Source organism: Pararge aegeria, chromosome 7, assembly GCF_905163445.1.
Source record: "Pararge aegeria chromosome 7, ilParAegt1.1, whole genome shotgun sequence".
NCBI classification, from domain to species: domain Eukaryota; kingdom Metazoa; phylum Arthropoda; class Insecta; order Lepidoptera; family Nymphalidae; genus Pararge; species Pararge aegeria.
Genome location: NC_053186.1, coordinates 4,724,736 through 4,736,848, shown reverse-complemented (window position 1 = coordinate 4,736,848; position 12,113 = coordinate 4,724,736). Strand labels below are relative to the sequence as shown.

Genomic DNA, 12,113 nt, shown 5'->3' with positions numbered 1-12,113 from the left:
TGCAAATCGTTTCTAATAAGACGTTAATGTTAACCGTCGCAACTAACTTACTATTTAACAGAATGCTAACGTAATATCGAGGTCAAAAGTCAATGAAATTAGCAGCTGGGCTGATAACGTCTTTTATCCAGTTAGCCGTGATCTTCACGTTGTGATATATGCCTGGCTGGTGGTCCACACCGCAGCCGAAGCCAGCTGAAGTAATTCCAACTAGGTAGTACCGCCCACTGTCTAGAACTATGAGGGGGCCACCGGAGTCACCTGAGGGTACAGAGAAAAATATTATCATTATCGTCCATATCCTACTGATGTCCCAGGGCTGGGCAAAGACCTCCTTTCTTATTAGAGAAAGCCATCACCACGCTACTCGTATACAGGTTGAAAGAATAAAGATAAATAATATAACATCAACAGAAAGGTTAGCTATTATGTAATGAATATAAGGCTAAGTTTTAGGCCTCTTCACCAGGTAACTTTCTGCCATCAGTATTGTTTCAATATTATTTATTCTATTATTTCAGAATTACAGTCTTTATTATTCTCAATAATCAATAATCTTTATTCAAGGAAAGTCAAGGTAAACCTGTAATTGTAACTGTTAATCTACAGAGCCGCTTGTGAAATCGTGGTAGCTTTGGTTTTGGCGGCCGGTTGGCGCAGTGGGCAGTGACCCAGTTTCCTGTTTTCTGAATCCAAGGCCATGGGTTCGATTCCCACAACTGGAAATGTTTGTGTGATGAATATGAATGTTTTTCAGTTTCTGGGTGTTTATCTGTATATTATAAGTATTTATGTAATTTATTCTTAGAAATATTCATCAAACATCTTAGCACCCATAACTCATGATACGCTTACTTTTGGGCTAGATGGCGATGTGTTTATTGTCGATATATATATTTTTTTATTCCACTGCAAGTTAGCCGTTGACCGCAATCTCACACGGCGATAAGTGATGATGCAGTCTAAGATGGTAGCGGGCTAACCCGTTACCTGTACGCATCGCATCACTAAATTGCTTAGCGGCACGTCTTTGTCGGTGGTACTTGGTAGCTAACAACGGCCAAAGCCTAAACCAGACCTGACCAGTGAAAATTCAGAAATTATAAATTCCCAAATTCCCCTACCGGGAATCGAACCCCGGATGATGATTATGGACTTCGAGAAAGTTACGCTGTATAATATCGACGACGTAGTTCTATAGAGTGCCGTTTCATTTCATCAGTATTCTCAGAGATGGCGCTGATTTTTAAGAGTGCGTACGAACATTGTATGACAATGCGCACGACAAAATCTATTCACTTATGTTAATCGATTAACGCTTGTAATAAATACCTCGTACCTAGACAAGCATCTTGATGTCCATCAGAGTGCCCAGCGCAGATCATCTCGGAGTGTATTTCAACTAGGATCTGTTTGCTCTGATGCCAGTTGATACATTGCTCTGTGCCTGGAAAATATGAGTAAAAAATAAAACAAGTACGTTATCACAGCGATAAGGGTTTTCATTAAAGTTTACTCAATATAGGAACTGATCTCAACAGATTCGCCCCAGCGTGGCCATTAGAGTCTACAGTATTCCTCTAACCAGAGATAGCCACTGACCACCTCGGCCTCGAAGCACTATATGGGCGTCCAGGAGACGAATCGTTAGGATATATGTGAATGAATGAATGAATTAATATACTTTTATTGCACACCACAAAAATTACATAAAAAAACAAAAGCATAAGAAAACAACGTATATATGGGCGCAAATCGCCACCAATCCAATAATTGGCAACTATTGATATTTATGTTTCAGTTTACCGTTAAAGTGAATATTTTATTGTAGAAATATCTGAAATATATCAGATTTCAATTCAAATAGTTATTTGTAAACATAAAACCGCTATTTATTAGGGCCTGATATTTAAAAGATACTGTTTTGACTGTTTGAATGTTTTCAAGATGTTTGATGTTCCATTTATTGTTAAACTACTTTATTTACTGTGAAAATGTTCAAATTAATATCTTATAGAATTAATATCATTATTCTATATCAAACTGTATTATTTTATGAAATAAGTCTATATTTCATTTTAAATCTTGCCTGCAGCGCCATATTTAGACTGACTAATGTTTGTTGCAATTAAATTAACAAACCTCTGTATTATATAAATGATTAATCATTTTGAGTAATTTAAATTGAGTAAACATTTATTATAAATATAAAGAAATATTTTAAGAATTATTTTGCACTACCTAATTTTATTTGTTTGTTTCAAAGGAGGTTGTGTTTGCTATATCCGTTTTAGCCATTGTAAGGAAGCTATAAAAGCGTTTAAATTATGTAAAACGGCTCTGTTCTATACTAGCAATTGTGCGAAAATAAACTACGTGATATTTAGTACGTTATTTTATTATAATGGACACCGAGCGTGAAAACAAATACAAAAATAGTCAGGTGGTGCATATATACATATACCCATTAAAAAAAACAATACTTAAATATATATATATAAGACAATATTTATTATTATATATATATATATATATATATATATATATATATATATATATATATATAAGACTATATTTGTAACGAAAGACAAATAGATAAATAAAGAAATTATAGTTCCTATTAATACTCACTCAATATAGGAACAGTAGCTGATCTCAGAAGATTAGTTCCAGTGTGACCATTGGAAGCATCCGTCTTCCCCCAACCAGCGATAACTCCTGACTTTCCTCGCAGCTCAATGTCGGAGTCCGGGAGACAGATTGGCAGTATGTGGGTGGTGTATGTGATCGGCCGTGTTAGTTTCAGTAAGGCTATATCGTATCTGTCAGGCTGAGTCATCCGGAACTGGAAGAGAGGGTGCAGTATCTTCTGAACGACCCTGGAAAATTAATTACATATTTCGAATAGTCGTCTTTGCCAACAGCTGCTAAGTTTTTTTTTTATGTCTCAGAAACACTACTCGTTTAATAATATGAAAATGAAAAAATGGGGTGCCATCATGGCATGTGTTTTTTGTAATAAGATTTTTTTATACCAGCCCACAGTGTAAATAAGATGAGCGTTAGCCTAACTATGCGTGAGTGCTATTTTTTATACCTGCCAATAACCAATAAGCAGATCATCCTCAACTTTGGTACAGTATGTCTAGACCTACGAGACAATTAGTAGACTAATTTGATATAAGACTCGTCATACCCAAGTTTCCTTGCAGTATTCAGCCCAGCCGTGGTATCCAGAGCTCCAAGCCACACCGCTATATCTCGCGGTCGCGCTCGCGACACGCAATGAGCGGCAGTTGCCACAAACCATTTGGATACTGAAACGATAAAATTTTGAATTTTAAACTATGATCCATACATTAACATTATAATTCGCGAAAACCAAGTAACGGACTGGCCATGGGACTGAAGCCGCGACTAAAGCGTCTAGTGACAGAAACAAATGGATAGCAAACATGCTACGTTTTGGGGTGATCTGTGAAACCCATACATACGGGACTAAGTATGGGTTTCTTATCGCGCGAAATTACGAGCCATTGGCTAACACATAAATTTGCACAGCGAAAATTATAATTTCTTTAATCTCACCGTCTACCTTTTCAATTTTCACCGCTTAAATTAAATCAATAATATGAAAATTCATATGAAAGTCTGTCATTTTTACCTATTTATATTGATAAATAAAATAGTAAAAAAAAATTATTCCAAAAGGGGTTCAATAAGGGATGAAAGGTTATTTGTTAGAATGCACTAAACTTCGGGAATGTTAGTTCGGAATTCAAGAATTGGGCTATCAAATGCAAAAAAAATATAATACTTTTAATCGGTTAAAAGTATCATATTTTTTTGCATTTGATAGCCCAATTCTTAAAGAAGGCAGGCGGCCAAGTTGAAATGATGTGGTATATTGTGCAGGGGAGGAAGAAAGTGTGAAACTTATCAGAAGCTGTAAGCGGACAAAGACCGCTTGTAAACTTTATAAGCGAGTGGTCTCTGACTGAACCTCGTATTAGTACAAATACCCATATCAATACAAATATAGAAACTTACTTAATACACCACCGCATTGAAATTCCGATATCCTAACGTGGGCTTGCCATGGAAACTCAGCGAACCTGGCCTCTCTACCACCGATAATTCTCTTCTGCAGTATCCTGGTAGAAGGCAGGCCACACTCCATCTGCAATTAATAATGCCAAGGAGTGATTTAAAAAGTCGGCGGTTTCGAATTTGATGGGATCAAAGGCAGGGGCAATGTGGAAATTAATAATTCCTAAATTTTCTTCTGGTCTGGTCTGGTTGAGACCTTCGTCCGTAATTAATTGCGTGCGATATCAAACCAACAAAGGCGTCGGAATCAAAATTTCTTGCTCAAAGTTAAACAATCTAACCAATAGACCAACGAGGCAGTCAAGGTTTCTTAATAGGGCAATAGATAATCACGTACTTGGCTAATATCTTCGTCCACGCGCCGCCTAAATACGTTCGTTGGTACCACACTCCGCTGTGGTACTTGACGCAGTTTCGGCGGCACCACTTTGAACCTCCAGTCTGATGATGGGATCCTGGTATGTGAGACCAAACACGTTATGACAAGATACTCACTCTCTGCTTACAGAAAAACCAATCAATCTTCAATGTCTTATTGCAAAATGTGGTGTCAAATGGTAAACTAAACCATTAATAAGGCTAAGCGCGGGTTGCAAAGTCATAGTCATTTCATCACCCCCAAGTATTGTGATTTGTATTATGAAACATCCCAAATCATGTAATTTGAATGTTACAATCTCGCTTTAGTAAATGCGACTCTTATACTCGACAGTACCTGCGAAACGCAAACCATATATATATATAGACTATGGAAAATTCCCAGAAGTAAAGAATTGTAATTGAAATTAATCGCGAAGTATGAAAAGTATACTCTTCAACTCAGGAATAACTATTTTTATCTCCTAAACCCTTCACAACACTTAGCATTCTAGATGCAATACTGTCACTATACTTGAAGTTACTTTAAAATCCCTCATTACTTCGGGATCTATCTCTACGCAGCGCCCGTAACTCAAGACGTTGTACTTCCCACATGTTAATAATCTACTATCGTAATTCCGTTAACTTCTAGAAACTTACGTGTTATCAAAGTCATTTCTCTCTGGTTCTGGGGGTAGACAGCAGGAGAACAACCACCCGCTTCCACAACCCCTAACCCTGGTACCTCCCCGCAACCAACAACTCAGGGAAAGTGTACAAGGTCGCACTTCCACACCAATATTGCACGTAGTTGGGTATCCTAGGAATGATGCAAGTACTCTGCTGGTAAGACCTGGAAAAATTCAAAAGGAAGATTAATTTGTTGTCTTTGCATACTGAAAATAACATTATGAAAATAGCTTGTTTAACTACAGATCACGAAATCCTGGTTTAAAATCCAGAGTGGGTCAGTACTTATTAAGTGTTAAATTGTAGGAATTTTCATTCCAGTCCAGAATTTGCAAATTCGCGTTGTCTACCCCCGTGCCTTAGAGAGCAACAACACCAACACTCGACGCAAAGTGGTTTGGTCGCTATTGTATTTCTGCCCATAACTATCTTGGATTATTTATTTAACTTACTTTCTGCATCAGTTAATCCAATGATGTTTAAAAAAACGAGCGGTATGAACAAAGCATACATCCGCCATCTTGTTTCACGTCGCCATTTTGTGATGCCAAGTTTATTCTTCCTCTCGTTTATCTCTGTATCGGTCCTCCTATTGCTTACTTCATATTGCAGGATTTTTTTCGTGATATTTATGCTGCCATCGTCATTGTGTTTTCTTACTTTCTTTTCATTATCTTTTATCACTGTATCTGTTCTACTACTGGTGCTATCTTCATGTAGCTGAATTTTTTTCACTGAACTGCTAACATTATGGTGATTTCTTCGCTTTTTCTTCTTCTTCTTTATTACATTAAATGTGCTATTGTAAGAGCGTTTTTTCAATTTATTCTTTTTCTTCTTTGTGTATGTTCTTCCATTGCTGCTAACTTCAGCATGCTGATAGGTCTTTTTGCTTCTAACTTTGTGTCTGCGTTTATTCTTTCCATTATTTACAACTATATCAGTGTGTATGTTTTTGTAGCTAACTTCATGATGTTCATTCTTTATATTCTGTAATACTTTGTACGATTGTGTTCTGTTGCTAACATCATAATTTTGAATCGATATCCATAGTTCTCCATCGTTCACCGATGACATGTCGTCCCAGGATGATGTTCAAACATATCGTAAGTTTGTATTTTACAAATATTTTTACCGTACCCTGCAACAAATAAAAAATTAAGGAACAGAGTAATTTTGAACAATGTAATGCTGCAATATCACGGAAAGGGTGCTAGCACATAATATAATTGGAGTGACTATTAATATTCCGTATAGGAGCCTATACGGAACATATCAACACACTCTTTCTCCTTCACATCTCTTATATATATATATATATATAGATTAATATTATAGTCCCACTTATTAATTTTTTGTATGAAAGCGACTGTTCTGAGTACAGCCTACATGGAGGCTTCTCAAACAATTAAAACGAAAGCGGAGACGCGTCAATGCTCTTTTGGGGCGTGATGAATGCATTTCACTTAAACACTGGTGTTGATGGTGCTACCTATCATAATCAGCCTTTAAAGTCCCTCTCCTGGACAATGGCCTCCACATTACTTATATTATATTAATCCTTGCCTTGGGCTTGGTGGCTTGAGACACAGGTTTTACCTAGTTCAAGCATCAGTACCCACATTACAACTGTGTAACAAAATAGCCCGCAAGCAACATTATATTGTACTTATATAAGTAATGTGGAGAAATAAATAAATAATTCATTCATTCATTCTTATAGGAGTGAGGCTTTTGGAGCGTAGACCCACCACGCTGCTCCAAGTGGGTTGTTGATTATGGTACTACCTTACTGATGGATCATCATCATCATCATATCAATATATTACCGGCCTACTAGGCACGGGTCTCCTCCCACAATGAGAAGGGGTTAAGGGGGTTCTTTTTTCTTTGGGATAAAAGTGTATTCATTCATTCAAATTAACTGATGACCTTTCATCAAGGCGCAGTTGTGAAGGCGTGGTCTTATAAGTGTGTTCCCAGGTTCAATCCTTGGCAGGGGTGATTTGGGATTTTAAATTCCTGATTTTTTTATGGTCTGGCCAAGGGCTTGGTTGGCTGGTGTTTTTCCTACAGACAAACATTCCTGTAATATTAAAACTTCTTTCAGGTACCGCATATACAAAAATGGTGAAATGATTTAATGTAAATGGTGAATGTCGATACATGATTTGTAGCGTAGACGTATCACCAAGCGATTAAGCCTTCCCGTACAATGCTGATTGAATGAATATATGCTGCTCAACTGAAGCTCTAATTTTGAATTGGTATACTCTTACGATTATTTGATGAAAACCGGAATCGAGGTATCTGCGTAACCAATAAAATATTAGGTACGTTAAGATGTTCAGATAACCCGGGTAAATCCGCGTAATAACAGCTAGTTAAGTATAATCATCAGTATTTGATTTTGTCATCAGTAGTATTTGTAAGTATTTCCAAAATCCACGGCCTGGCCGCCTTTTGTTTCCAGCGGCTCCCAGCGGTAAGTATAATATTAGTAACTCTAATATTGAAATCATATTGTAAGGGAAATGTAGTAGAGCATAATCCGGGCTCATTAGTACCAAGAGGTATGGCAATTCGTTCTCGTGCTGTTGGAACGAGTCGGTGGCACGATTAGCAGGAAAAGGACTTAAAGACGACGTAAGACGTATCATATAACAATATTTTAATATGTACTATCACCGAAGTCCGGGTTGGCTGGTAGCGAAGCCCGAGGCTCGTTATAGTCGAACAGGCTTGTGTCGACTTGCCTGGCCAAGGGGTGAGTGATGTGGTTTTGAGCTGAGGGTCCCAGGTTCCATTCCCGACAGGGGCAATTTGGGAATTTATTATTATAGAATTTTCTCTAATCTGGTCTGGCGGTAGTCTTCGGCCGTGACTAGTTACCACCCAACCGAGAAAGACGTGCCACTAAGCGATTTAGCGTTCCGGTACGATGTGTAAATATAACTGCCATACTACCTAAAAGGTAAGCCCGCTACCATTTAAAACTGCATAATCCACCAGGTGAGATTACAGTCCTAACCTAACTTGTAGTTAAAAAAAAGGTCTATTTTCTAAACCAATAAGGTATGTCCTATGTTTCAGTAAGCAGTAGAATTTTCAAACAAAAGAATTTGTAGGAAACACTCTTTTTCGAAATCCTATTATACCTAAGGAAAGCTATTGTAATGCAAATAAATGACTAGAGTGGTTTCTGTTGTGTTATTTTTCTTCGCTTTCTACATAATACGCGAAATGTTTTCTACACCAAAGAGAGTAAATATTAAGTACTTAAGTCAGCTATTTTTTTATTTCCTCAAGTAGCTTCAATTATTCATAATGAATATTTAAGATGCAGAGTATTCCAAGATGAGGTTCAAACAACATAAATATAGGGCAAAATCGGTCAGAGATAGGTCTCTGAACGATTTTGGCCACGATGGTGAATCTCCAGGGAGAATTTCTTACTATGCGGCAGATGTTATAGTGCACTAGTGTGTGCAAAAACAAAGGTGGACTCTCTATTCTCTCACTGTTTAGTCCGACGGCAGCTCCAACACAACCAGAAAGCTCTCCGAGGCACAGGCCAGTGTCACTACACACTTGGTACTAAAAATTTCTTGATAGTAAATTCATTAATTAAATTTATATGCATTGTATAATATTTTTTTCTTTACTTTCTTAGTGAATTTTAATAAGGTAATCCCTAAGTTCTGATTGTTTTGGATATTAAAAAGTTACAAAAACAAAAGTGGAATGGTCGTTTGAGATGTGAGTCAATCTAGACTTCCTTTTATAGTTATAGAAAGATAGTTCAAAAATAAAGATATTTACATACATGTTCACGCACAAAACAGACACGTCATGTCATCACAATTTTTGGGGACTTTTCGTAGTAGGTTTTTTTGTACACAAAACTGAAAAATAATTTATTTGATTTTATAGTTAATACTGTAAAACAACCATTGGTGATACTTTTTGTTGCCAAATTCTACTTGTTCTTGTTATTTTGAGGACTCAGACTTCCCTTTCGTGTTTACCAACTTCGAAAACCTTCACGCACGCAATTACTTGCTATACCAATGAAGGATAACATCGTGAATTCTCCAAAATGGTCTTAAAGGCGTGCGTAGTCTACCAATGTTCACTTGGCCCGCGTGCTGGGCTATGGCCCCAACCCGTATTATTCTGACAGGAGGACCCCGTGGGTTTTAGTGGGCTGGTAACTAATTGATAATCATGAGATTTTATATATAATATTTACAATAAATATAAGCCGTCTAACTGTTCAATTATGGGTATGGTACCCAAAATGCTGGCGCTATTGCCGCTTTGAATTGCTAGACTTAGCCGTTGGGCTAAATAAGCACCTTGATTGAAATTAAATTGAAAATGAAAATGAAAACTTTCTGATTTAAGTTGGATGGATGTCAGACCTTCTGGTATAGATGAAACTTTATATGAGAAACTGAATAAATATGATATTAAGCTATAGATACTGTGCTATTTCCGTGAGCATACTCGCTCGCTCGTTTCCTTCTGTGATTGGAGTTCCCATCCCACGAATGCACTATGAAGCTCCAGTTCGAACTATAACTTTCTTTTGGCTAACCAAATTTACTGACTCTAAGAGGTTGCAGTAGCAATAGGAAAGCCTTTGCACACATCTACCTAGTTTTACTAATTTTTGACCCTATATCTCTTTCGCTACTATAAGGATACTGGTGTCCAGATTTGGCACGTTTATTAGCATGTGAATAGTAGTGAATCATCAAAGTCATATTTTTTGATTAAGACAGTAGAGGCAACATCGTTTAATGCATCAGACGTCAATTTTAAGGTTTCTTATAAAAGCAAGTTTCTTATTATCAACACTCCAAAAGTGACCAAGGAAAGCTGACGAATGTAGGTCACAAATGTCATCTTCATACAAGCATCTAACCCGATTAAAGAGCGAAAACAGGCTTCGAGGACCGCACTCACCTCAAGCGCCTTTCACTTTTAGATCTAAAAACACTTTCACTCAACCACTAACTTAATCAACACTAACAAAAATATTTTTTTGGAATGAACACGAAAATACCTCATTAAGATCAAAACACGATCGCGGTTATAATAAAAACTTATTTTCCGAATTGGGCATGATAGAGAACCTAAACTTGACGGTGAACTGAAGCGTTCGGAATTTGAATTAGCCGGGAATTGGATTAAAATATAAAGAGATGTTTTAGATTTAATCCGTCAGTAGCGAACGACGTTTGGAGGCGGACTGCTGCTCGGTTTCTCAAAACTGGTCGCGACCACGGCCGGTTCTACGGTTTCGCTGTCGCGATTTTTATAGCCTGAGTAAACGGTTTAATGTTTGGGCTTTGCCGTATCGGAAAGTATGCAGTGGAGGAAAAATTTTATAATAAGTTTAAGACTCTCAGGCTGCCTTTTCACCAGAAATTAACCGATATGGGTAGCGATGCATGTGCTTGGAAACCTTACAATTTATTTGTTTTTTTTTTAATAAAATATGTTAGTTGTAAGGTTTCCATGCACATGCCTCGATACTGAATTCCTAGTAGTTGTTTAAAGCTAAACGCTCCCGTTTAGCTTTTAGCAACTGTGTGAGCTGTGACTGCTGGGCATACGTTGCTCCAATGTGCGCTGGCGGGACTTAACATACTAATAAACATATCTCATAGCAGACTCACCACGCTTATTTTTATTTTTATTTATTTGGGACAGAAAACAATTACTACACAATTAAGAACACACAGAAACCGTGTACATGAGTAATAATGAAGCATCAAAAACCACTCCACTTTAGTTTGGTTTCACTCACAAAAGGTTAGTTCACTTCATACCATTTAGCAGATGACAGTAATGATTTTACCTCTAATGTTCTAAACGATCTCCATAAATGGGAAAAAGTTTGTGAACGAGCAACATTCCGCGGGTGTAAAGTGAGACGTTTGCAGGGAGTATTCGCTGTTTTTGGAAACGATGCAATGCATACAATAATGGTCGAAAGAGGATTCTGTATGTTTTTAATTCAATGAGAATTACATATTATAACAATAGCTCTTAAATCTTAACAAAAAGAAGGTTAAAATGTAATCCACAACTGTTAACATAATATTGTAAGGAGCACTAGGGCGATACAATGCAGATACAAGTTACACCTACTATGAAAGATAATCTTATACTGTAGGTATCTAAAGTACCTAATTGAAAATTGAAATTAGCTCTCATAGCACGTTTATGCAAAATCTCTTAGTGCTAATAAAAAGGAAAAAACAAAGGAATAGAAATCTAATTAATAGTCCGAGAAAGAAAAGACAAACGACAAACATGTTTTAAAATCAATAAATTTAACAATCAGTGCCCGGGCCGCTGAGCTTAACTCTACTTTTTTCGTAAAATTGTGCATTTTACAACAAAGATCGATTCGATAATTTATAGTCGGATATTACAACGCCCTGTTCAAAAAAAATTGATGAGTTACATCTAAAAGTAATGCAAGTACTTACCCCTGACTACCCCTGTCCCATGGGAAAGACAGAGTTTATATGGGAACCCCCCCTTCCGAAGAAGGTATACCCGAACTAAAAACCATCAACCCACTTGTTGGCTTTAAAAAAAAAATAATAATACGGCTGGATAGCCCGTTGTTAACTTTCCGGACGGAAAGAAGTGGTACCTAAAGAAGGTACATTTATTATATTAACAACTAGTATTTCAACAATACAGCAATACCTAATAAATTTATAAAGTCACAAACGGATTTAAAAGCCAAACATCTGAACCGAATTTGATAAAATTACTATGGGACCAATCCAAACAGATATAAAACACAGCCGTATAAAGACCATCCTTTTTTGTAAGTCTTCCAGAAAGAAATAAACTAATATACTTAGACATTAATTTACTTCGCTATTATACATGGCTGCTGAGCTAATTCATGTTATCGACTCAGA

At 36.9% G+C, this 12,113-nt stretch overlaps 1 protein-coding gene across 1 annotated transcript; it reads right to left on the bottom strand.

Moving 5' to 3' along the window:
* LOC120625274 (transmembrane protease serine 11D) lies at window positions 1–10,199 on the bottom strand. The gene is made up of 10 exons (XM_039892291.1): window positions 10,132–10,199; window positions 6,097–6,301; window positions 5,613–5,940; window positions 5,131–5,323; window positions 4,448–4,565; window positions 4,051–4,180; window positions 3,197–3,317; window positions 2,632–2,879; window positions 1,340–1,447; window positions 1–261 (listed from the first exon to the last, which is right to left on the bottom strand). Exons 2-10 carry the CDS (start codon window positions 6,235–6,237, stop codon window positions 83–85), a joined length of 1,566 nt encoding a protein of 521 aa, XP_039748225.1. The 5' UTR covers window positions 6,238–6,301; window positions 10,132–10,199; the 3' UTR covers window positions 1–82.
* Window positions 10,200–12,113: the final 1,914 nt, after the last annotated feature.

Bases quoted from the DNA above. Each gene is read 5' to 3' on its own strand.
- LOC120625274 (XM_039892291.1), bottom strand. From the start codon at position 6,237: ATGTCATCGGTGAACGATGGAGAACTATGGATATCGATTCAAAATTAT. The intron at 5,324-5,612 runs GTAAGTTAAATA...GAATTTTTCCAG, and splicing joins TGGATTAACTGATGCAGAAA to GTCTTACCAGCAGAGTACTT. The intron at 4,181-4,447 runs GTACGTGATTAT...TATTAATTGCAG, and splicing joins TGGACGAAGATATTAGCCAA to ATGGAGTGTGGCCTGCCTTC.